Genomic DNA, 26,730 nt, shown 5'->3' with positions numbered 1-26,730 from the left:
ATCTATCTATCTATCTATTTGTGTGTGTGCACATGCACACGCACAGGCACATACAGGCACCCACACACATACTATGGTACATGTGTGGATGTCAGAGGATAATTTGTGGGTGTCAGGTTCTCTCCCATACCATGTGGGCCCTGGCACCATGTATGTTCAGGGGATTGAGCTCAGATTTGGTAGCAAGCACCTTTATCCTCTGAGCCCTCTCACTGGCCCCATTATATGATTTCTAAGTGGAGAGATGACTCAGAGGTTAAGAGCACTTGACACCCCTTTCCAGGGGATCTGGTGCCCTCTTCTGGCCATCACAGGCATGAACACATATGGTGTACTTTTGGGGGGGGTGGGGGTGGGGTTGGTGGGTTTTCTGTTTTTGTTTTTTTTCGAGACAGGGTTTCTCTGTGGAGCCCTGGCTGTCCTGGAACTCACTCTGTAGACCAGGCTGACCTCGAACTCAGAAATCCGCCTGCCTCTGCCTCCCAAGTGCTGGGATTAAAGGCGTGTGCCACCACTACTTAGCTCCTATGGTGAACATTCATACAAATACATCCGTACTAGTTAATAACATTAAGTCTTTCAAAGAATATTCTCTCTCCCTCCTTTCCACCCTCTCTCTCCCTCCTTTCCTCCCCCTCTCTCCCTCTCTCTCCCCTCCCCCATCTCTGAAATGATTTGACATTTCCCTGCATACCACAGAGGCCCCTGTTCTCTGTTTGGCCTGGCGCATGGTCCTCTCACCCTGACCACTCCATTTCAGCTGTATAAGTTAATGTAAAGTCCCGAGCTGTCTACTTCACTGCTCACGAGCTGGCTCCTCTGCCAGACCCACTTCCTGAAGCTTGCATAGATCCGGGAATAAAGTCAGAGTTTGCTCATGTCTACACAATGAAAAGTTAGGGCGCTTTTTAGTTTGCTTAAACTTAGTTGCAAAACTTTACCCCTTCCTTAAATGCAAATACCAGTGATTATTCTCAGGCTTCAGAGCCTCTGTATGATTTCACTTTTAAAATCCCGTAAATATGTCATTCATCTGTTTACTTGATAACTTATTTATGTTTGGAGACAGGTTCTCGTGTTGCCTAGGTTGGTCTGGAACTTACTCTGCAGCCCAGGCTAGCCTTGAACTTTGATTCACCTGCCTCAGTCTCTTGAGTGCTGGGATCCCAGGTATGCAACACAACTCCTGGCTGTGAGCATTTTTTTTTTAAATAGGGAGCAGAAGTGATAAGAGCTTGGGAATCTCATTCCCCAGAGGTAAAGTTGTTCAGAGACTGTGAACACAGCTCACAGAAGAGTCATTCTAGGAGCTGCTGCTTCCCACGAATCTCCCGCGAATCTTTTGTTTTCTCTGACAATGTCCTGAATTTCTCAAAAATAAACATCAAAATGAATCAGCTAAGAAAATAAGAAACTACATCCGAAAAGGGCACTTTAGAAGTTGGGCTGAGTCAGAGAATAAACAGACACCACCCTTTTTTCAGGTATGGAGCCGTTTGAGGGTTTGTGGTTGGTTCATTTGTTGCTTTGTTTGAGACAGGATCTTTCTAAATAGCCCAGACTGGCCTCAAACTCTCTGTCTTCCTTCTTCAGCCTCCTGTGCCCTTGACTGCAGGTGCAAGCTACCGTGCCTGCCCAGATTTTGTTTTTGAGACAGCTTCCCTTATGTGTAGTCCACAGGACATAAACCTGCCCACTATGCGTATACTGTTCAATGGTTGCTAGTGTCTTTGGAAAGTTGTGCCATAAAAAGAGATGAAGTATTCATGGATATATGATTACTTATAGTTGACCCCTGAGCCTGTTATCCTGGATGAAGAAAGCCAGGCACAAAAAAAAAAAAAAAAAAAAAAACAAAACAAAACAAAACCATATAAGCTTGTTAATGTGAAATGTCCACAATAGGTGAACTATAGAGGCAGAAAATGTATTGATTGCTCTCGCTCTCTGTCTCTCTCTCTGTGTCTCTGTCTCTTTTTCCCCATCCCTCCCTTCTTCTCTCCCTCTCTCCCTCCCTCCTCCATCTGTGTTAAAGTTTGGAATTTATCAATTTGGAAATCGATAAAGGCTATCTTTCAGAAAGATAACAATGTTTCAAACTTGATTGTGATAACAATGGCTGTGACAATTCGTTTCTCCCGGCCTGTACTCCTAGGGAAGAGCAGGTGGTTGAATGATACAAGAGTGTTCATTTCTCTGCCTAGGAGATTACAAGCATCCCTTGGGCGTTCCTGCATCTTCTGGGCCAGTGCTGTGCACACTGATTTTTATAAATATTTACTAGCTGGGATGAATGGACAGACGGTACTGCAATGCTGACATGGAGCATCATAGAGAGTTGCTGGAGTAACAGGGATCATGAATTTAAAAAGGAAGCGCCTCACCCAGACACAACAGAACTGACACACATCTGCACTCACAGAGACGGTGGCAGCATGCACAGACCCTGAGCAGGCTCAAGCCAGACTGAGTCCTAGCACTTAGAGGGGGACATGGACCCCAACTCCCGACCCGGAAAGTATCTGCAACTGATACCAACTAGCAAAGGAAAAATTAGTCTTCACTTAATCTCACTGGCTCGATCAACCACACTTCAGGGCAGACCGAGTGCCCGGAGAGTTAACCCAGCACAAAATGAGCTCAGCAGTATTTTTGTAGACTTTCAGTTGTATTTTACTTTGGGTATTTTTTGTCTTATTGTGTTTTTCTACTTGTAAATTTTAGTCTTTGTTTTGTGGGATTTTGGGGGTTGTGGGGTTGTGTGTGATTCTTGTTTTTGTTTAGTTTAAAAAGCAACGAAGAAATGCTAGGAGTTAATGGCGCACACCTGTCATCTCAGCACTCGGGAGGCAGAGGCAGGCAGATCTCTGAGTTCGAGGGTAGCCTGGTCTACAGAGTGAGTTCCAGGACAGCCAGGGCTACAGAGAGAAATCCTGGCTCAAGAAGAAGGAGGAAGAGAAGGAGGAGGAGGAGCAGGAGGAGCAGGAGGAGGAGGAGGAGGAGGAGGAGGAGCAGGAGCAGGAGCAGGAGCAGGAGCAGGAGCAGGAGCAGGAGGAGGAGCAGGAGCAGGAGGAGGAGGAGGAGCAGGAGCAGGAGGAGGAGCAGGAGGAGGAGCAGGAGGAGGAGCAGGAGCAGGAGGAGGAGCAGGAGGAGGAGGAGGAGGAGGAGCAGGAGCAGGAGGAGGAGCAGGAGCAGGAGGAGGAGCAGGAGCAGGAGGAGGAGGAGGAGCAGGAGCAGGAGGAGGAGGAGCAGGAGGAGGAGCAGGAGGAGGAGCAGGAGCAGGAGGAGGAGGAGGAGCAGGAGGAGCAGGAGGAGCAGGAGGAGCAGGAGCAGGAGCAGGAGGAGGAGCAGGAGCAGGAGCAGGAGGAGGAGGAGGAGTAGGAGGAGCAGGAGGAGGAGGAGCAGGAGCAGGAGGAGGAGGAGGAGCAGGAGCAGGAGGACGAGGAGGAGGAGGAGCAGGAGCAGGAGGAGCAGGAGGAGGAGCAGGAGCAGGAGCAGGAGGAGCAGGAGCAGGAGGAGGAGCAGGAGCAGGAGGAGGAGGAGGAGCAGGAGCAGGAGGAGGAGCAGGAGCAGGAGCAGGAGGAGGAGGAGAAGGAGGAGGAGGAGGAGCAGGAGGAGGAGAAGGAGGAGGAGGAGGAGGAGGAGGAAGGAAAGGAAGGAAGGAAGGGAAAGGAAGAAAAATGAAACATAAAAGGACATGGTGTTGAGTGGGTGGGGAGGACCATTGGGAGGACTGTAGGGAGGACCACAAGGAGGAGCTGGGGGAGACAAAAGGTATGATCAGAATATATCATTTGAAAAAAAAAATTGTTTCAAAGGCTCAGATCCTAACCATCTTCTTGCGCGCGCTCGACTGGCCAGGAAGAACGACGCTGCAACAGGATCCTTCTGCACACGTTTATTGGGAGAGCTTGATTGTAGAGGCGAAAAGACTTCGAGCCCAGAACTGGTGCTGCTTTTATAGGCCTAGGAGGGGCGTGTCTCACACCCGGATTGGTTATGCACTAAGCCTCATTTGCATGTTCCTCATCTGATTGGCTACTCTCTCTCAGTACCTTACAGAACCTCATTATCATACCTCATTTGCATGTCTCACATCTGATTGGTTATACTCTCAGTACCTTACAGAACCTCATTATCATGCCTGGGCCAGGCAGTGTCTTTGCAAAAAACTTTACTGCATATGTACACATTGGTTGTTTGTCCAATCTTATGCGTGGTGGCCAGCAGTAGTCAGTGCCACTCTGCAACGGCACATGTGGCTTCCCACACCATCTTAACACCAGAAAGTATCACTGCATAATCTACACAGCACAACCCTCTTCTGTAGAGTGGGAGGACTGTGCTTGGGGGCTGCAGAGATGGCTCAGCGACACAGAAGTGTGTCCTGCTCCTGCAAGGGACCAGAGTTCAGTTCCCAGCACCTCTAGCAGGCAGCTCAGAACTGATTATAACTCCAGCTTCAAGGCACCTGATGCCCTTGCCTGGCTTCTGAGGGCATTTGTTTCCACAGGTACATACCTCAGCCCTCTACCACACACATGCATAATTAAAATAAAACTATACCTTAAAAACCAAATGGCAATAATATTTGATAAGATTGTGATGCTTAATTTTTTTTCCTGAGAATTTTCCGAGCAGACCTGGTACACATAGTAGTATGTGATCAGTGTTGTGTCATATGTCAGCCTGACACACATAGTAGGTACTTGGTCAAAGCTGGGTCATATGCCAGCCTAGAACACATAGTAGGTACTTGGTCAGTGCTGGGTCATAGGCCAGCCTGGAACACATAGTAGGTACTTGGTCAGTGCTGGGTCATAGGCCAGCCTGGCACACATAGTAGGTATTTATTTGGTTAGTGCCAGATCATAGGCCAGAAGATGGAGTTGAATCCCCGAAGGTGGAAGTGTAGTTGTGAGCAGCCTGACGTGGATAAGAGAGATTAGATGCTCATCGTTAGCAAGAGCGACAAGCGCTCTTAACCTCTGACTCATCTTTCCAGTCTCATTGTTTGTTTTCACACTTACTATGTTGTCCAGGTTGGCCTCAAACTCGAGAGTCTGCTGCCTTAGGCTTCCGGGTTCTGCTAATGGGGTGACGGCCAGTTCCATCCATTTTCCTGAAAATGACATAATCTCATTCATTTTCTAATTGAATGTGTGTGTTGTGGTGTGTGTGTATGTATGTATATAAATCTTATCTATTCTTTATCTATTCTTCTTCATCTATTCATCTGTTGCTAGTCATTTAAGCTGTTCCATATCTTGCCTGTTGTGAATACTGCAGTAATGAGCATAAATGTTTAAGTATCTCTGTGGTGGGCTGACTGGATTCCTTTGAGTATATACCCAGAAATGGCCAGCTGGGCCACGTAGCAGCATTGACTCCAGTGCTTTTCAGGAACTGCTATTCTAGTCTCTGTAGAGACCGTGCCAGATTTCAGTGCTGTCAGCATGGCACGAGGATTCTCTCCTGCAGCCTCCATCCTCCCTGGCACTCCTTGTTTCCTTCTTTAAAATACTTAGTTTGTCTTAAGTGTGTGTGTGTGTGTGTGTGTGTGTGTGCGCTCCCTTGCACACTTGTGTGCCATTACCTGTCATCCCAGAACTGGGGAGGTGGAGGCAGGAGAATGCCTACGACTTTCTGGCCGGCCAGTCTAGCTGAACCAGTGAGGTTCAGAGAATGAGAGACACCTGGTGCCAACTTCTGATCTGCACAATCGAATGCAGGCATACAAGCATACACACACACACACACACCTAGTTTAACAATTGAACACAAGTGAACAGTCTAGTAATTTTTGCTCTCAGGATGAGAACTAGAAATGTCATTGTATTAATTTGGCTTGCCGTAGTTCCATGCCCTAACCCTGAAAGCTGTGCCCACTGAGTGACATATTTTTAAATCAACTTTAATATATATATATATATATATATATATATATATATATATATATATATATATATATATATAAATACATATATATATGTATGTATCATAAAGTTGATTAAATATATATTTCACTTAATGTGTACTAGTTTTCTTGTTTGTTTTTTTATTTTGCTTTGTTTTATTTTTGTTTTTTGCCTACATGTATGTAGGCTTAGATTTTTTTCAAAACCTACTTGGGGTTCTTAAGTGCTTCAACCCACGCACTGACCAGAAGTGGGGGAAAGAAGTTTAATAGGAAAGCAGGGTTGTGGGCCTGCTTAGCAGTAGTTCCTTGGGGGAAAATCCCACTCTTCGTTGTTAGGAGACCAGCAGTCCAGTTCAACAGCAAACAAACACGAATCAGTTGTAATGTCAAGATCCAGCTGAAGCAACCTGGCTCTGCCAAATCCGCGTGAATCATCAGAAGTGGCCAAAAATCCACTGGAGTAGCATGAGAAGTTCTCTGGTTCATTTCTCTCTACGAAGGGAAGACCAGCGAAGACCAGTGAGGCATTGCAAGGGTGTCCTCTCCCTGTCGGTGGGGCTCCATTAATATTCTTTCCAAACATCACACACCCTCTCAAGAGTCTGTTTCCAGCAAAACATCACACAGCCTCTCATAAGACACCTTCCAGAAAAACATTACGTGATACACTTAGTTGTTAAAGAAACTAGAAATTTCCACTTCACATGTATGTCTGTGTTAGGGTGTACAATACCCTGAAACAGGAGATGCAGACAGTTGTGAGCTGCCGCATGGGCCCTGAGAATTGAACCTGGATCCTCTGGAAGAGCAGCCTGTGTTCTTAACTGCCAAGCCATCTCCCCAGCCCTAAGAGCTGTATATCTTTAAGTCAATAGAATTAGAGCTTTGTCCTTAAATTGGGACAGAAGCCATCTTTCTATTTATTTATTTATTTGTGTGTGTGTGTGCTGGGATTGGGTTGGGGTGGCGAACATGCCAAGTTCACACTCTATCACAGCTACACACAGAAGCCATGTTTTAAAACTTGGCTTGTCTGGTGTTTAGTTATCTGATAGTCTCTGTCTACTGCTTTTCAGAGTGTGGCTCTTGAGATCATTTGAGAATAAAAAATAAAATGAGTGTTCTCTATGTCTATTTCACTGCTGTGGTTCCATATATTAGAATATAGAATAGGTACTTAATTAGTTTTTCAACGATTTTTTAAATAGATATTTGCCTACATGAATGTTTATCTGTGCATGGTGTGTGCAGTGCCCCAAATGGCCAGAAGAGGGCACTATATCCTCTAGAACTGGAGTTTCAGGCAGTTGTGAGCCACCTTGTGGGTGCTGGAAGCCAAACCAGAATCCTCCCTAAGAGCAGCAAGTGCTCTTAATTACTGAGCCACCTCTCCCGCCCCTAATTAAATACTTTTAATAATGGGGGTTAAATTTCATTGCCACACATTACAGTTTTTAATAGCCTTAAAATACATTTAATAAAAATTTCTCCTAAAGAAAAACCTCTAACCTGATGAACTGTTAAAAATACCTTTTCTTATAGTCTTGCTTATTATTAGTTTATTACCTGCTTTCTGCTAAAACAAAGAACAGACAAGACAGCCCATGTCCTGACTGCAGACACCCCCAGTCAGCTCAGAATTGCTGAGTTTCCCTGCAGGAGCAACTGTTCTAAAGGTTTCCAGTTGGGAAAGGTAACCAGTTCTGTCCATAATGACCCTCCTTGGGCACGACTTTCTGCGCTCCACACAGGCTACAGGGTGGTCGCCCCAGCAGGAGAGGGCTCAGCTGGGCGCCCACAGTTAAAAGGCTGTTCTCTACCAGCTGCTGTTGTTTTATCTCCGGAAAGAAAGAGGGCTGGAACCAATAAGAGGGACGTGGGCGTGTATTTTCTTGGAATCTAAAGGGTCAGGGGGGAAAAAAAAATCTATCCAAAAAAAAAAAAAAAATGTTCCCAGTAAAAAGTTCAGGAAGCTCTGGATTTATTTATTTATTTTTAGAACTAAATTTTGCAACATGAGAAAGTCTCTCACAAGGAGAGTGTTCTGGAGCCAAGTTTACCCAGAGGAAAATGTTTTCAGTACACGACAGAGAGAGACAGGGGGAAAAGGGAGGAGGGAGAGAGGGGGAGGGGAGAAGAAGGTGAGGGGGGAAGGGGAGGGAGAGGGAAAGCGATTTAAATGCCAGACCGTTGTTGCAAGTGGCTTCCAGGAAGACCCGAGATTACTCCTTGAGTTCCATGTCCCAGAGGACATTTCCTGTTCGGCCTCTGGAAGTTCTAGCCAAAAGTTACAAAACATCCTTTTCCCGGTGCCCAAGCGCTGGTGGAGGAGGGAGAGCCAGTGGGCCAGCCAGTCCTCGCAGCAGGTGGTGCAAAGCGGGCGGCGGCAACGGACAGGTAGGAGCCTTGTGCACTGGGGGCGTTTCACTGCGTTCCGCAGCGTCCCACTAGCGTGGGTGGCTGGACGGCAATCTCGGGAAAGGTGACAGCGCTTTCAAAACGCTGTTTGAGTAGAAAGCGTTACTGGCCAAACTCTAGGAAATAAATTGTGTGAGCTGATTGTATGAGCTGAAGGTGTCTCCTCTGATCCCTGCTTCCCCCTAGTGTCTGACTTGGCAAAAAGCATCCCTAAATTCCGCCAGCTGTGAGCAGATTTGGAGAAGTGACTGGCTAGAAGGGTCCCTGAGAAACCAGAGCCTGCCTGTTCCCCCAGGCCCGAATCTTGCGTGTTGCTGGCCCGGAGGACGATCCTTTTCCTCCCATTCGTGGTCCGGGGTCGGTCAGTGTGCCCCGAGGTGGTCCATTAGGTATGGGGATGTAGAACCAGGGCTGTGTTCATGGACAGGCACTGTCTAGAGCATCTGTGGTTTAATCTGTTGCCTACGTGTGCCTTGCCTTATTAGTGACATTCATTTGACAGGCTGTGGCTATACACCTAGTCTGAACTGGCCCAGTGAACTCGGGGTGCCTTCTCCCGCAGCGGAGGGGGTAGGAAGAAAATGTAAGCAGCCTTCTTGATACCTTTCTCCGGATTCCTGCAGCTCTCTGCTCGTTATCTCATTTTGCCTGTTTAGCCACACATCACCTCGCCTTGTTCTCTGGCAGGCGAACTAAATGAGGAAGGGGACTTAACTAAGGGAACCTACGACTGGTTATCAGGAAGTACCAAATGACTCTCTCCATATGCCAGGAGATAGCCTAAAAGTGACCGGCGCCATCACCATCATTTCTGGCTTACAGGTGACCCGATCAGGCTGGCGGAACAGTAGATGGTAGAGGAGCCACCTGGGTCTCATGTCCCTACTGCTGAGTTCAGAAACTAGGAACCTCGGGGTTTGATCCTGGGTTCTGTTGTGTTTTATAAAAAGATAAGGAAGGAAGGAATATGATTGGTGGAGGTGCCATATGGTGTGAGGGAAGGGGGTGCCTCTGTGGGTCCATGCTGAGGCATCCCTTCCCCCTGAGGGACCAGACACACGACTGTAGAGTATAGAATATAATATATTTGGGGCATGGGGAGGGGAGGGGAAGGGAGAGAGAGAGAGAGAGAGAGAGAGAGAGAGAGAGAGAGAGAGAGAGAGAGAGCTTGCTTTTATAGTGAGTCAGGCATACCTGGCTGTTGCCAGGTAGTTGTGGGGCGGAGCCTAGACAAAATGCCAACTGTGTTTCAACTAGTTGTGGAGGAGTTCAATATGGAGGCCCAGGCATCTGGTGCCCGCAACCTCCCCTTTTAAGTTCCAGCCTAGGAGCTTCGTCGTTCTCTTGCTTGAAGGAAAGGTTCTCTGGTGAGAGGGAGTTCTGAGCCTTTCCAGAGCTATTGACCTGAGCACGTGCTACTTTGCCTGTGCTGCAGATGACTGCTCTGGACGAGCTGGTTTGCAGAGCTGCAACCACACAGGGCAGTTCATACCGTCCTCACCAAAGTCCTGGGAGGCACAGGCTGTCTCTGCTGGTGAGGAATCTAAAGAAAAGGGGAGACCCTGTGTGGCTGGCTCATGAGCACCCAACCTGTTTGTCTGAGCCTCCAGACCTTGGCTGGTCTTGAAGGCCTGTCCCCTGTCTGACAGAAGTGGGAGGGACTGTGGTATGGTGGCTCTTTGTGTTTTTGTAAAGGACAACTCTTGAGAAAAGACTGGACTGATGGGTCACAGAGCCAAGACAGAATGTTCTATGGGAGGAAATGAGCTCTGGAACAGGTGGAGTTAGGACAGTTTTTGAACTTGTGATCCTGTGCTAAGATTGCAAGGGCCAGCACTGAGTCTCGCTGCTTTGGGGGGGGGGGGAAGAGAAAGAGAGAGAGAGAGAGAGAGAACACAGGGTCACATGACTGCTCTGCAAACACTTAACCACTGACCCAGCTCCATGCTCATCCCTGGATACTACGATTTAATGATAGCAAACTGAGTCTTGCATTCAGGCTTGGGGTTCACATTTTAGTTCTGCCACATGGCAGCCAGTTTCTCTTCAGCACAATGCATAACCAAAAAAATGTGGGGTTTTGGTTTGTTTTGTTTATTGGGGTGTGTGTGTTTGTGTGTGTTCTTTCGCTTTTCCCCAGCAAGTAAATGCTTTTAGTAAAACCACTCATAGTTCTAGGATTTCAAGCTGGGATACAAAATTTCAAGAGCTATATGTAGCTCATTTTTAAAGAAACAGGGTAGCTCATGAGTTACAAAAGTTTGGCAACATAGCCGGCTCTTCTCTGAATAGAGCATAACTTTAAAAAATGCATTTATTCTAATCCACATGGTGCCATGTGGCTGGTTACCTGTGCTCAGGAACCAAATGTCCCCCTCGGCACATCCTCCAGATGAATATCCTACCTGGCTCTCTCCCAGAATCCTTTCTGCCTCCCGGATGTCCCACCTCCTATTTCCTGCATAAGCTGGATGGGCCATCAGATTTTTACTGACAGGTACCACATCCATACAGACACAAGACATTCTCTGTACAAAGCTGCCTTGGTGGTGGTATTTTAACACAGCACAGAAAAGTAACCAGTGCACTGCACGATAAAATGGAGAAAGCTCCAGCTAAGCCCAGCTCTATACCTTACACCATCAGAGCCCCAAATCCCAAATTAATCCTCTTAATATCAAAACCCTTCCTTTCCTTCTCCCTCCCTCCCTCTCCCTTCCTCCCCTACCCTCCCACACCAGAGTGTGTTTATAGCAACCATCAAATTGTTTCCCTAGAAATTAGCTATACAGGGGGAGGGTTTTTTGTTTGTTTTAATCATTTTATTTTGTTTAAAAATTTTGTTTATGGGCAATTTGCCTACATGTATATCTGTGCATCACAATCCAGATCCCCTTGGGGTTATAGATTCTTATGAGCCACTGTGTAGGTGCTGGGAATCAAACCTGGGTCCTCTGGAGGTACAGCCAGGACTCTTAACCATGGAGCCATCTCTCCACCTGGGATGAGTTTCTAAGGATTTGGGAATAAAGGTCTCTTTGGCTTCCTACTCCCCTCCAAATAATACAAGATATCATAGCACATATTTGGGACTCCATTAGTCACTGGGGGAAGGCCATAGTCTAATGACTGAAAGTGAGGGAGAGAGAAAATTGATTGTTTATTCCAGTCTACCTGACGTTCACGGAGATGGGAAGTGAGGGGAACACCTCCATGTTTCTTCATCTTCAGCCCTGGAAATTACCAAGGAAGAGACTTTCTTCCTTAGCCTCGTCCCTTAGTCTTGGAGACCTCAAAGAAACGTAAGTGGACAGGAAGAGTTGGAAACTGGAGCAGATGAGAGTGTGGCGAAGCAGGACTGGAGGATCTGTTATGTTTGTCTTCAGCACGGGACCTTTGGAATTTTCCAGTTTGACTTTCTGGCTAATCATTACCGGCTCCATAATTGCTGGCAGCTGACCCTGGTCTTGCCAGCCACCTGCCCAGCAGCCCGAGAACCGCACCAGCTGCAGCCAGCTGCTGAGGTCCTCAGTCTAAAGAAGACTGAAGACGGAGGGAGCATGCTGGTTGCCTGCCCACCCAGCTGCTGGAGGAGTGATTGACTGTCTTACTCTGTTTCCTGGGCTCCTAGAATGAGCTTCCAGAGCCTGCAGAACTCACATGAGCACCCACTGCTCATCCCCTGGGATGGCCTCACGAGCTAGCCACCACTGCCCGTGCTAGCACACACCACTGCCCGTGCTAGCACAGATGCTAGATGCAAGAAAAGCCTGGGGGCTGGCGAGATGGCTCAGTGGGTAAGAGCACTGACTGCTCTTCCAAAGGTTCTGAGTTCAAATCCCAGCAACCACATGGTGGCTCACAACCACCCATAATGAGATCTGACGCCCTCTTCTGAAGACAGCTACAGTATACTTATGTATAAGAATAAATAAATCTTTGGGCCAGAGCGAGCAGGGTTGACGGGAGCGAGCAGAGGTCCTAAATACAATTCCCAACAACCACATGAAGACTCACAACCATCTGTAAAGCTACAGTGTACTCATGTATATAAAATTAAATAAATATATCTTTAAAAAAAAAGGAAGAAAGGCCTGGGTGTATTTAGCAAGCAAGCAGCTGTCAGCTCTCAAGGCTCATACCTGTCCAATCTGAAAAAAGCCTTAAATGGCTTCAAGAATCTCAGGCACTACTGCTGAAACAGGTCTGAGAGACTAAGTTCCCACTGATGAGGCTGGGTTCTTGACCACCTCCTGGGTTTTGCTGTCTGTTCTGTGACTTTCCAGTGGGGTGATGAAGTCAGAATTGTTGAATAAAAAAAATCAAGTCATAGTGACAACTGCTTCCATTCTCCCTCCCTCAGGACAACGCTAATGGGACTGGCAGTGAGGTCTGCAGCTGCTACAGGTCCCTCAGCCTGAGAAGTAACAGCCCAAGTGCTTGGGTGGATGAGTTACAGGCAGATGCTGTCCCTGAAAATAGGGTATGGGCACAAGAAAGGGGGCTGCTTAGGGAACTACCCCTATAAGTCACACAAGGGCGCACTGTGCTTGACACAGGTGGCTACAGGGCTGACACACACCGAAAACAGAACCCAAAAGACACCTTAGAAATTGCTTTCTGTCTTTCTCCTGACACAGAAAAGCTGAGTGAGGGCAGCAGGCAGGAAAGCAGGGTCCCAGGTCTCCAGGGCTTGCCCTCTCTTGGGAACCGCCACTCCGATGTGACATTTACATCACCTTAAAATAGGGAATAAGGACTATGGGAGGGGGCAGAATTTGGCCTTGCAAATTTTAGCCCCCACAGAAGATGGCTGGTGGGACGTTAAGAAGGGCGTTTTGGTAGAATTGTCCTTAAACAAAGGAGTTTGTCTAGAAACTCTACCAAAAAGGTTGATGCAGGCAAGCATGTAAACCCCCCCCCCCACACACACACAACACACACGTACTCATACACATAACACACACACACACACACACACACACACACACGACTTCTAGGACAGAAAAAGCACAACCACTTGGCTGTGTTTAATCTTTGGAATAAGCCAAGACCAAATCCAAGGGCACCTTGCTAATGGCAACCCCTTGATTCAACACATGGAAATGGAAAGTCCCCTCTCATCTGTGCACCATGACACCCCACCCCAGGACTGTTCCCCAAATGTACAGTCCTTGCCCCTCAACTGCCCAACTACTGTAATTACAGGAGTCCTCAAGCAGACCTGCAGAGAAGTTTTACTTTCTAGTGAAAGTGAGATGTGTAGATTACCTTTCGAGCCTAGCTTCTGTTGACCATGGTGCCTTCTACTGGAGTGTGGTCAATCTGCCAGGGGCAACACCTGAAAAAAAGTGTCACTTAACTAAGTGCCTCAGAAGCTACTGACCATCAGTGGCTCCCCTCTTAGGGCGTGCCTTCGAGTTTGTTCTCTGTCTATTTCCACTCTGGGACAATCCTTTACTTTCAGATAAAATATTATTTTACCACATGAAATCCTTTCTCACCCAAAAGCATTCCCACCCCCTCCTTTTTTGAAAGCTTCTTTAAAAAATATATTTTGAGCCAGGCGTGGTGGTGCACGCCTTTAATCCCAGCACTTGGGAGGCAGAGGCAAGCGGATTTCTGAGTTCGAGGCCAGCCTGGGCTACACAGAGAAACCCTGTCTCAAGAAAACCAATAATATTATATATATATATATATTAGAACTGAAGAGATGGCTCTTCAGTTAAGAGCACTGACTGCTCTTCCAGAGGTCCTGAGTTCAAATCCCAGCAAGCACATGGTGGCTCCCAACCATCTGTAATGGGATCTGATGCCCTTTCTGCCATGTATATGTACATACAGATAGAGCACTCATCTGTATAAAATAAATAAATACAATCTTTTTAAAAACCTAACATCTTAAAAAACACATATTTTATATTTATGAATTTATGTCTCCCCTTGTTTATAAAACACTGGAAACACCATTTTTTTCTCAATAAAACGACTATATTTTGTTTATTGTTTTAATTATTTTATTTTAAATCTCTCTCTCTCTCTCTCTCTCTCTCTCTCTCTCTCTCTCTGTGTGTGTGTGTGTGTGTGTGTGTTTGTGTGTGCCAGAGGAAGCCAGAGACATTGGATCTCCCCAGAACTACAATTAAAGGTTGTGATCCACAAAACATGGGTGCTGGAAACCAAACTCAAACCCAGAGCAATGCATGTTCCTAATCACTGAGCCATCTCCCCAGCTTTCCAAGAGGGAAAACATGTGCATTGAATCTTAAATATATAACAGGCACATATACAAGCCAAGCATGTTAAGTCTTAGAGTACAGAATAAGTTATTATCCCCAATATGTTATAAAAGGAAATGTAGGATATAAGTTATGATATAATCAAATAATTAGGATTATCTGCAGACTTTAAAATGTCTCTGTATATCTTAAGGAGTTAGATTTTATTTATTTATTATTATATATAAGTACACAGTAGCTATCTTCAGACACTCCTGAAGAAGGAGTCAGATCTTGTTACAGATGGTTGTGAACCAACATGTGGTTGCTAGGATTTGAACTCAGGACCTCTGGAACAGCAGTCAGTGCTCTTAACCACTGAGCCATCTCTCCAGCCCTGTTAGATGGGTTTTAAATGACCATTATTTGGTTTTAAGTTTTGTGCAGTTTGACAAGGATAAGAGCCTTGTAAAACTTCTCTCCTTTTTAGCAGAATGAAGTCATCTTTAAAATCTTTACCCATGAGCTGGAGAGATGGCTTAGCACTAAAGAACATTGTCTGCTCTTCTAGAAGACCTGGTTCAACTCCTAGTACCCCAACAGTGGCCCACAATCAGATGTAACTGCTGTTCCATGGAACCTGATGCCCTCTGCTGGCCTCTGGGGGACCAGGCATGCATGTGATACAGTCAGCCAAGCACTCAGGCATATAAAATAACTAAATCTAAGCAAAATGTATGTTTACGTGTGCATACATGTACACACAGTCACATACATACATGAACACACCTCTTAGAATTAGGCATATCCCAAGCATAGTGCTCAATATATTTAAAAAGATGGATAAGCAAAGTGTGCACTGATTTTGGTATTTAGATTGTTTTTAGGACATAACACAGAAAGAACATTACATGAAAGCAATTGCCATACCTACATATAACATCAGAAGTGACATATACATAATTACACGAAAATAATTATAAACTGTAACCAAAAAAACCCAAAACAAACAAACAAACAACCCCCCCCACACACACACACACAGGGTTATATGAAATCAAAGTGTCCCCTTAGTAGAAACAGGTAGGACATTTATTTCTCCAAGTAGAGAGCTTACCTAGGCTTGGGGGCCCCCCCGTGAAGGCCAAATGTAGAGCCAGTGTTAGAAAGAAGGGGTAACTTCTCATTGGTTTTTAAATTTTATTATGAAGTTCCCAGGCAAGTGTGTTTTCTGGCAAACTGCCTAAGAGCTTGATTTGGGGTTGCGGGGTAGGGACTGCATCATGCAGAAATATGGCTGAAGACATTGTCTCAGGTTGCAGAGAATTGTTTGGAGTCTGCAGGTTAATTTTTTGTTTGTTTGTTTGTTCAGAGACGAGGGAGGGGACTCAAAAATTGAAATAGGCTACAAACCAACTGTGGAGAAAAATGGGAAACTCACCATTTTTGGAGATTTGAAAACCTGAGTATCTGTAGATCTCTTAGACCAATCGAATGAAGGCACAAACGGCAAGTCTTGGCCCTGTCCACTGTGAGGAGCAGCCGCCTCCGGAGCGCTAGGTGAGGAGGTTGCTAGGCAGGGCGAGGCGGTCTTGCTAGTGATGGAGGGGAAGAGCTGGTGCTGCCTGGCAGAGTGTGGTGGTGGGCTAAGGAAGCCCCTCCCACGAGATGGTCCCCTGGCTTACCCCTCCAGCTCTCAGCTAAAGAAAGTCCCGGGAATGGATAGAGGGGTTAAAGAGGCAAAGATTGGAAAACGGCGCAGGGAGATCTGTTCCCATGACACCTTTCTCCTGAGTTTTGGCACCAAAATATAAGGTTATTGCAGAAGGAGTGAAGGGGGTCGGTCATTTGAGAGGAAGGCTGAGGCAGATTTTCCTTCAGGAAAGAAGTCCATTGCCACAGACACGAGGACAGGAATCTCCGTGTCTGAGGGAAGGGGCTTCAGTCTCCAGAAAAAGTTACTAGTTGTCATTTCTTTGTTTTGTCCTTGTTTTTGATTTTTTTTTTTAAAAAGCAAACTTTATTATAAACCACAATTTGTAAATAAATAAGAACATCACCCACCAAAACTAACCAGACCCAAGGTCTATACAACTCAATAAACTTTTAATCAACTATTAAAAAAAAGAGATTTATTTATTTTATGTATATGAGTATACCATTGCTCTCTTCAGACACACCAGAAGAGGGCATCAGATCCCTTTAAGGATGGTTGTGAGCCACCATGTGGTTCCTGGGATGTGAACTCAGGACCTCTGGAAGAGCAGTCGGTACACTGAGCCATCTCTCCAGCCCCCTCAATGAACTTTTATATACAGTTAGAATTGGCATTTGAAATGGAACCACATTAAATTTAACACTTTTGGTGTAAAATATGTTATGCACTTATCCATCACCTAATCCCCACCCCCACCCCCAAAAAAATCCGTGAAAGAATTAGAGCTAGAAAAACAATTAGTTTTGTGTCCTCTTTTTGAGTAGGGGTTCAGACAAGATTTCTCTGTATAGCCTTACTATTCTGAAACTCACTCTATAGACCGGGCTGGCCTCAAACTCAGAGATTCACCTGCCTCTGCATCCTGAGTGCTGGGACTAAAGGTGTGAGCCACCATGGCTGGCTTTATATCCTCTTTCATAACCTACATTTGTTTCTTTAAAGGTATAAACTCCTAAAGGTTTCTGAAGAAGGGCGAGGTTTTTTTAAGGTCCTGGACCATAAAGGAGTGCTTTAGTTAACGAGCTGAAGGAGTCGCTTTAGTTAACCGGGCTATCTGTGCTATTCGACTGCAGTCAGACTGTCTCCAGTCAGGTTGTCTCCAATTCCCGGCTGGTGGTGAGAGGCTGGTTTTGTTCTTGCCCTGCTCCTTGGCCTCTTTGCTTAAGGCCAGGTCACTTAGAGTGCCTGGATTCTCTCACAACCCCAGACAACTCTAAACAGGGAGCCGTCCCATCGGATTCGAACTTAATGAGCCAATGAACGTTTTGAGCTTGCTGACGGAGTATGGTGACTGATTACTTACAGGGGTGTGGGTGTTCTCAAACCAGTTGTCACTCCAAAGTCTCATCCCATTTTGTAGACAATAGACTCAGAGAAGATGCATCTTGGAGTCCCCCTTATCAGTTATCTTCCTCTTTCTATACATCTCCCAAGATCCCCTGCAGCTGGGGAGGAGCCAGAGGCAGTGATGGGCTGTGTTAATCCCAAAGCTTCAAGGAGAACGACCACTGGCCCAAACCATCGGGGCCGAATTAATTAAAGCAAGGGTTTTTTGTTTTTTTATTCATGTACACTGGCTGTTTTCCCTAGGTTCAGGAGATCAGCATTGAACATGGGCAAGATAAGGGTTTTGTTTTGTTTTGTTTTGTTTTGTTGTTGTTGTTTGTTTTGGTTTTTCCAGACAAGGTTTCTTTGTCTAGCCCTGGCTGTCCTGGAACTCACTTTGTAGACCAAGCTGGCCTTGAACTCAGAAATCTGCTTGCCTCTGCCTCCCGAGTGCTGGAATTAAAGGCGTGTGCCACTATGCCGGGCTTTTGTTTATTTATTTTTGTTTGTTTTTTGTTTTTTTTGGAATAGTTCAGGAGTAGGGGGTTTGCAAATGGGGGTTGTGGAAGGCAAGTAGGCATGGTTACAGAAGTAGCATAACAAGGTGGTTGGTTATGGTAACATTTTGAAACAGAGGTAGGGTTGTAAGACGGTCATAACAATGTTTTGAAACAAAGACACGGTTTCTGTCTACTGGACAGCACAGAACCATTTGTAGTTAAGGTTATAGGTGGGGCATAGCCCAATCCTTAAGAAACAGAGATTTAATCATAAAGAGGAATGAACTTACTATAAGATGGCTTTCAAGCCCAAGATGGAGGCAGGCTGGGTTTTTTTTTCAACTAGAGTCCAGGTGATGGACTGTGACCTTCCCTTTTCCTACTAGGGAGTGCCAGTAGTTCCCACGCAATTACCACCGACAGTGTTACCTCCAAAAGTGTTCTGTGCAGTTAGCCAACGTGCCTGGCCAAGATGCTCTCAACTCCAAAATAAGAATGGGATGATTATGTTATGTCAAGAGGGAAAAAAGCCACTCTAGAGCAAAGCATCCTCCAGTTGTTTAGGATTGGGGACAGTTGTGAGATAGGGACTGTGCAACATGGAAATGAAATTAAGACAGGGTTCTCCAGAGGCAGCAGTGTTCCTTAATCAGAACAGCCGAAGGCTGCGGTCTCTCCCGGGAAGTGAGACTGTGCACCTGCGCTGTGGGGGGTCTTGGGGCTTTATAGGATGGCAAAAGGGAATGGAAGGTCCCGTCTGCAGGTGCGCCCCCTGCAGTTTGGAAGCGTGTAGACACCAGCAGGTGTGGTATGTGGGTCATTAGAAGCATCCACGGGCTTCATCCCTCACGTCAGCTCTCCTGTCCCGAGCATCTCAGCCCACCTGAAGCATTTCGAGCATCAATGTTTCAATAGTATGACTTTCCTCGTCACTGTGACCAAAGTAACCGATATAAACAACTTAAGGCTCAGAGTTTCAGGGGGTTAGCTCCCCGCAGTGGGGGTCATAATGGCAAGAAGGACTCCCCAGAAAACAGGAAGTGGGTGAAGGTGAGCCTCTGAGAACCCACCCCGAGAGCCTGCCCTCAGAGAACTTTCTCCAGCTAAGCCCACTCCCTAGTTTCACAGTCTAGTCTCTCACAGTGTAGCCGCTGGATGGGGAGGAAGCTTTTGATACACAGGCTTGTGGGGAACGCTGACAATATTGATGGCTCAGGAGACTTCCAGACAGTTTCAGCTGCAGCTGAAGTGTTAAGCTAGTGTCCATTAAACCTCTGTGTATAGAGCAGGATGGAGTGGTTGCTGGGAGGGCTGGTAAGGAATAGTTATTCCAGGTCCTGGGCCTTTTGTCTGTATAATAATGGAATTCTTCTCCCAAATGAACGATCGGAGTCTTTAATGACTTGCCCAAATGTTATAGAAATTCAAGACAACAACGGGTAAATGATATATGTTTATTTTTCTTTGCACATAAGGAAATAGTGGGCAAGCTAGGGACTTCAGGGTTTCACAAGTTCAGGTTACTTCCCCTCAGCATCTGCTTCTACCTTGAGAGTAAACATGGATGCTTATAGTCCGCTATTCTATTCTAACCAGCAGGGGAAACCGAAGGGAGGAAAACGGGACCCACCCGTCATTCTCATCACCCATTCTCATTGTGCTCTACCCAAGGAGTTGGACTTGACGCTTCTATTTTCATCCTATGGACTAAGATGAGTGATGCTAGCAAGATATCAATTGTATCTTACTAGCAACTACTATTTAGAATCCAAAAGGATGGCTAATCAGTTAAGAGCACTGGCTGCTCTTCTAGAGGTCCTGAGCTCAATTCTAGCAACCACATGGAGGCTCGTAACCATCTGTAATGAGATCTGATGCCCTCTTCTGGTGTGTCTGAAGATAGTGACAGTGTACTTATATACATAAGATAAATTAACTTTTAAAAAAATGATAAAAAAATAACCCCATCTCTAATAGAATCAAATACTTAGAATGAGTCTTACCAGTGATGTACAAGACCTGTGGATTGGGGCTGGAGAGAGGCTCGGTGGTTAAAAGTGCTTGTTGCTCTTCCAGAGGACCAGAATGTGGCTTCCAGCACCCACATCAGGTAGCTCAAGACCACCCATAACTCCAGTTATGGGAATCCAGCACCCTCTTCTGGCCTCCATGGGTACTCACATGTACATTTGTATACATGCAGACAAAAACACAAGCACACACACACGTAAATACAATATAAAATTAAAAATTAAAAAAAAAACCTCACAGGCTGAAATTTCTCAAGCACGAAGAGTTTGACAAGGTGTTAAAGAAAGCAGACAAAATGGCTAGTCATATGCTCTGTTCTTACATTAGAAGCCTCAGTATCTGCCATTGTCAGTACTTCTTGGACTAATTGACAGTTTAATACAGTTGACAAGCGTATTTCCAATCTCATATGGGAAGATCGAGCAACTTATAGCCACAAAGTATTTTGAAAGAGAATGATGGCATTGGAACATTCACGCTGCTCGATTTCAAGAATAATCTGGAACTCAGGTCTGCAATAAAGTGAACTTATAGTCTAAAAAAAAAAAAAAAAAAAAGAATAATCTGTGACTCTAAAAATATGAAGCAATTTTATCCTTTATAAATGGGCATGTAAGGGGCAGAATACATGGCTCAGCAGTGAAGAGCATTGGCTGCCCTTCTAGAGGACCTGAGTTTGATTCCCAGCACCCACACAGCAGCTCATAGCCACTTGTAACTTCAGTTTCTGAAGCCTGATGCCTTCTCTGGCCTCCTCTCAAATCAGGCTTGCATATGATGCTCAGACATACACACAGGCAAAATATTCATACACATAAAATAATAAAAATTTAAAGTTTTTTTTTTAAATCAACATGGAAATGATATCCAGGTGAAATGTTGAGTCTTTGAGATCAGCATCACTTCTCAGGGTGACGTCTTCTGAAACCTGATACTCATTTGACACAAGCTGTTTTAGAGAGAGTTGCACTCACACACAAACTATGCCTGCATTGGGGATGCTGATGTCTCTTAGTTTTTAACTGAAGCATAAAAAAAAAAAAAAAAAAGACAGGAATTTGAACAAAGGCGCATTTAACAGAGATAGCAGACAATCCCACAGCGTGTTCTGATCTGAAAGACCACGGCTGTGCCAGCAAGAGATAAAGAGTCTTGGTTCTGCATCCGTGGGGACACAAAGTGTATCCTGGGGGCTGCGGAGCATCCTGGGATCTCAATCTGTCTTGGCCATGCTTCCTGAAGAGCTCTCATCAGCTCCTTCCTGAGGACAGGATGTGCCCCCTTCCTATCATCACTCCCGTGACCCTGGAGATCCAGCTACCCACAAACCTTTCCTGTGAACTGCCAGGGCAGCCAGACAAACAAGGCAACCTTGTGGATGAACACCCCGCACCATGACACAGGTCTCAGTCATTCACTTATTTTTATAGAGTCTTTGCTCTCTGGTTGTCTCAGTCTCTGCAACAGAGCAGATTCCCTATTCTCTTTCTCCCTTTCTCCCTTTCTCCCTTTCTCCCTTTCTCTCTCTCTCTCTCTCTCTCTCTCTCTCTCTCTCTCTCTCTCTCTCTCTCTCTCCCTCCCTCCCTCCCTTCCTCCCTCCCTTCCTCCCTCCCTTATTTATATATCTATTCAGTCAGTCTCCTCTTTCCCTCCTCCTCCTCTTTCTTCTTCTTCTTCTTCTTCTTCTTCTTCTTCTTCTTCTTCTTCTTCTTCTTCTTCTTCTTCTTCTTCTTCTTCCTCCTCCTCCTCCTCCTCCTCCTTTCTTCTTCTTTCTCCTCTTCCTTTCTTCTTCTTCTTCTTCTTCTTCTTCTTCTTCTTCTTCTTCTTCTTCTTCTTCTTCTTCTTCTTCTTCTCCTTCCTCTTCCTCCTCCTCCTCCTTCTCATCCCCCTCCTTCTTTTCTTCTTTAGTACCAGGAATCAGAGATAGTTTCAAACATACTAGTCAAGAGTGCTAATTCTGCGCTCCACCTTCAGCCCCACCTTTTCCTTTCAAACCACTTTAGTGACACTGCTCTGTGCCTTTCTGCACTAACAGAAATAAAGGTTCCCACAGTCCATCTTATCAGCCCAGGGAAGGAACCTTTCTGGTTCCCGCCTGCTGCCTGCCCCATCCCTCCCATTTCCCTTGGCAGGCCCAACAGAGAATGAAGACCTTCCCAGGAGGAGGAGCTGAGCCCCAAGGCACTGAAGTTCCACACAACTGTGAAGAACCTGGACTTTTACAAGATGGGCTCCTGCCTGCAGCTGGATTCTCCAGCTGTTTAAACCTTTGTTACAAAAACCCCAGTTCCAGCTTCATGATGCTTTTAATTAATTATTTCCCACCTCAGATGTGTCAGCATTGTGACCTCAGGGCTTCTCCGGTTGAGCAGGGAGGGTAAACGATAGGTCGTTACTACTTTGACACACAAGAGAAATCTGTTGTAAAGGTAAGGCTTTCTTATTCTTCCTAGAAAAATGAAAGAGTAGCCACACACTTTATTTTCCTATAGCTTCCAGTCAAGATGAGAGTTAATGTTTGGCCCTGTTCTGTGGGCCCAGCAATTAATGGGTTTGTTCAACGAGTGTGTATTTATTACTAGTAAAGTAGGAGACAAACACTAGGCTAGGAGGCAGGAGAACGAGAATCTTCTAGTCATTAAAAAAAGTTACATTCTAACAGTGGCCTGGGCTTCTGAAAAATCAGAACTCAGTTGAAGGCCAGTCTTTTGTAAACTTTGCAAGACTTTTTTTTTTTTTTGCAAAACAACCCACCAAACCAAACCAGACGAAACCAACCAACCAACCAAACCAAAAGAGCAAATAGCTGGATCCACTGGCACGTACTTATTAATATTCGCACTTGGAAGGTGGAGCCGAAAGATTAGGGATTCAAGACCATTCCGGGACAGCAGACAAGAAACAAGTTCGCTGCTGTCTTCAGGGAACTGGTGTTCTAGAGAGGGAGATACCAAAGGGTGTGTTGGAAGGATACAGAATTATGTGATAGAAAGAGATTGACTAGGGATGGAAAGATGGACGGATGTGAGCAGAAAAAGGCTTCCCAGTGTGCCAGGTAAAAAGCCATCACCGCCTGCTGGAGAGGAGAGAAGTGCAGAGGCGTGCCTGAGGGTGAGACTCCTTCTGAAGGAAGGAGAATCGGACCTCAGGCAGTTTCTTCCCCTCTCCTTCCTCTTTTTCTCTTCCTCTTTCTCTTCCTCCTCATCCTCTTCCTTCTCCTTACTTTTTATTTTGGTTTCTATTTTTTTCGAGACAGGGTCTTGCTGTCCTGAAACTTACTGCGGAGATCAGGCAAGCCTCAAACTCACAGAGATCCACCTGCCTCAGTGCTGGGATTTAAAGGGCTGCCTTGTTTTGTTTTGTTTCTTCCCCTCTCTTATGATTTGGAAAAACGAGTTCCTTCTAAGGTCGTCAAAGGCAAAGTGCCCATTTAGCGGTGAACACACTCCCTTATTTTACAGATGAAGAAAGCAAGGCTCAGAAAGGGTGCAATAACTTGTCCCAAGTAACCCAGCTAGTTGGGATGAACACGGTGACAGAAGTAGCCAAGCTTTGGTTGGTTGCATTGGTTGCAGCCAGAGCGAGCGGGCGGGCGGACCGGCGGGAGGTGGCTGCGGCCCCGCCCTGCTTCTGGCCCTTCCTCCCGCCGCCTCCTGCGAGGTCACCCGTGGGCTGGCTGTGATGGGCGGCTCGCACTCCCAGGATCGCGGCCCGGGGCTCGCGTGGGAGACGCCCCCGACAGCCGTGGATGTCGCGTGAGTCTGCGCAGGGCGTGGGGTTTGGGGACCCGGGACAGGACGGGTGCCGGACAGGGTGGGGGTGCTCGCTGAGACCGGTCCGGGCCTGCGGGGTCCAGGGACGGGAATGTGGCGCTTGTGGCTCCCAAGAATTCCCTCTTGTTTGCGGCGAGTTTCATGATGACCTCAGAGAAGGGCAGCATTGTCGCTGCAGTAAGTGCTTTGTTCCGGGACAGCGACAGCTGGGGACAGCAAGTACCGTTAAGGAACTCGGCGCGGGGCGTAGTAAAAGTTGGCTGTGCGTGGGGAGAGGGGGACATGTTGATAAAGAACTGTCGGAACCGTTCAAACTCTCTCTCTCTCTCTCTCTCTCTCTCTGTGTGTGTGTGTGTTCGCGCGAGTGTGCACACGCGCACGCGAGTGTATGCTGGAGATGGCTCTTTATTTCCATCAAACTTCAACCCAAGTTTGAAGGAGATAGACACTGTGGTAGAGCAACGCTTTTCTTTCTTTCTTTCTTTCTTTAAAAACAAAACAAAACAAAACATCTTTTCAATGGAAAACAGCTTCCTGATATCCAAATACTAAATACATCATTTTTTACCTCCAACTATTTAAAAACCTTTATTATTTTTTTATGCTTATTTATTTGTGTCAGGGCGCACATGTGGAGGCCAGCTTGCTTTCCAGCAAGTGGGCTCCTGGAGTCGAATTCAGATTGCAAGTCCAATGGGCCTCTCTTTCCAGTGATGGCCGACTAAGCCATCTTTTGATACATATGCAGCTAGAGTCAAGAGCTCCGGGGTACTGGTTAGTTCATATTGTTGTTCCATCTATAGGGTTGCAGATCCCTTTAGCTCCTTGGGTACTTTCTCTAGCTCCTCCATTGGGGGCCCTGTGATCCATCCAATAGCTGACTGTGAGCATCCACTTCTGTGTTTGCTAGGCCCCGGCATAGTCTCACAAGAGACAGCTATATCTGGGTCCTTTCAGCAAAATCTTGCTAGTGTATGCAATGGTGTCAGCGTTTGGAGGCTGATTATGGGATGGATCCCCAGATATGGCAGTCTCTAGATGGTCCATCCTTTTGTCTCAGCTCCAAACTTTGTCTCTGTAACTCTTTCCATGGGTGTTTTGTTCCCAATTCTAAGGAGGGGCACAGTGTCCACACTTTGGTCTTCGTTCTTCTTGAGTTTCATGCGTTTAACAAATTGTATCTTATATCTTGGGTATCCTAAGTTTTTGGGCTAATATCCACTTATCAGTGAGTACATATTGTTTGAGTTCCTTTGTGATTGTGTTACCTCACTCAGGATGATGCCCTCCAGGTCCATGCATTTGCCTAGGAATTCCATAAATTCATTCCTCTTAATAGCTGAGTAGTACTCCATTGTGTAAATGTACCACATTTTCTGTATCCATTCCTCTGTTGAGCAAACCAAACTCTTAAGAAACAAACATAAGGGCTGGTGAAATGGCTCAGTGGTTAAGAGCACTAACTGCTCTTCTGAAGGTTCTGAGTTCAAATCCTAGCAACCTCATGGTGGCTCACAACCATCCGTAATGAGATCTGGCGCCCTCTTCTGGTGTGTCTAAAGACAGCTACAGTGTACTTAGATATGATAATAAATAAATCTTTGAGCTAGAGCAAGCGAGTGGGCTGGAACAAGCAGAGGTCCTGAGTTCAGTTCCCAGCAACCACATGATGGTACAGCTACAGTGTACTCATATACGTAAAATAAATAAATAAGTAAATCTTAAGAAAGAAAGAAAGAAAGAAAGAAAGAAAGAAAGAAAGAAAGAAAGAAGGGAAGAAAGAAAGAAGGAAGAAAGGAAAGAAGGAAAGAAGGAAGGAAGGAAAGAAAGAAAGAAAGAAAGAGAGAGAGAGAGAGAGAGAGAGAGAGAAAGAGAAAGAAAGAAAGAAAGGAAGAAAGAAAAGCCTAGTGGTAGTGGTGATGGTGGTGGTACACACCTTTAATCTATCACTCAGGATACTGAGGCATGCGGATCTCTGAGTACGAGGCCAGCCTGGTCTACAAGGTGAGTTCCAGGACAGCCAGGACTACACAGAGAAACCCTGACTCAAAACAAACAAACAAACACAAACCAAAAAGAAAGAAAAATAGGGGCTGGAGAGATGGCTCAGTGGTTAAGAGCACTCCTTTTGCCAAGGATCTGAGTTCAATTCCCAGCACCAACAGGGTGGTTCAGAAACTTCCATAACATTCCAGGGGAATGACGTCATCTTCTGACTTCTTTGGGCACCAGGCACAAATGTGGTGTACATACATACATGCTGGCAAAACACTCATATTCATAAAATAAAAATAAACTAGTCTGAGTGAGACAGAGACGCAGATGTGCAGACACACACACAGAGACACACACAGACAGATGGGTGTGTCTGTGAGGGATGGGAATAGCTGTGCCTCTAAGTCCAGGGTCTGTTTCCTGACAGCTGGGGGACTTTTATCTATTTCTAAGTGTCTCAGGGTCTCAACTTCCTCCTTTGTTAACCGAATGGTAGGAACAGCTTCATAGGCTGCTCCGAGGTTGATAGATGGTTGTATGAATCACAACCTTTTTTTTTTTTTTTTTTTTTTTTTTTTTAATCTGTGAACCGTTTTATCTGGTACATACAGTCTATTCTCTCAGCCAAGGATGGAAGCTGAGTGCTCTTTGCCAACGGTGGCCAGGTTTACTGCATAGTTTGAAAGTGAATAGTGAACCTACTCAATGGCAGCATTTGAAGAAATGAAGGTACACGTGAGTCCAGCTGCTGGGGTGTTATGTCAGCAGTTGTTAAATTATCTAGTGTCTTGCTGTTCCCCTGGAGTTTCCTCCTGTCCCTTCTACGTATGGC

The 26,730-nt window shown here is 45.8% G+C and overlaps 1 protein-coding gene and 1 long non-coding RNA gene across 6 annotated transcripts in view; one reads left to right on the top strand and one right to left on the bottom strand.

Annotated features, from left to right (window-relative positions):
* Nucleotides 1-6,169: 6,169 nt before the first annotated feature.
* Gm39144 lies at nt 6,170-8,508 on the bottom strand. The gene is made up of 2 exons (XR_870258.2): nt 8,109-8,508; nt 6,170-6,412 (listed from the first exon to the last, which is right to left on the bottom strand). It is a non-coding gene; the product is annotated as a predicted gene, 39144 (long non-coding RNA).
* The window catches only part of Tacc1 (transforming, acidic coiled-coil containing protein 1), a 101,873-nt gene continuing 83,397 nt past the window's right edge, over nt 8,255-26,730 (top strand). Inside the window, exon 1 of one of the 5 annotated variants that reach the window (XM_017312859.2) lies at nt 8,255-8,317. Coding sequence is in view for 4 of the 5 variants with exons in the window: in XM_030243614.1 (XP_030099474.1) it covers nt 23,812-23,885 (74 nt within the window). In the remaining variant the exon portion in view is untranslated. Of the gene's footprint in view, nt 8,318-23,093; nt 23,186-23,646; nt 23,886-26,730 lie in introns of those variants that run through there. The other 4 variants (XM_006509146.4, XM_030243614.1, XM_030243613.1 and 1 more) reach the window with 4 other exon arrangements.

The sequence above is a fragment of the Mus musculus genome, chromosome 8 (assembly GCF_000001635.26).
Source record: "Mus musculus strain C57BL/6J chromosome 8, GRCm38.p6 C57BL/6J".
NCBI classification, from domain to species: domain Eukaryota; kingdom Metazoa; phylum Chordata; class Mammalia; order Rodentia; family Muridae; genus Mus; species Mus musculus.
The sequence above is the reverse complement of the archived record's forward strand: the minus strand, read 5'-3'. Positions and strand labels throughout refer to the sequence as shown.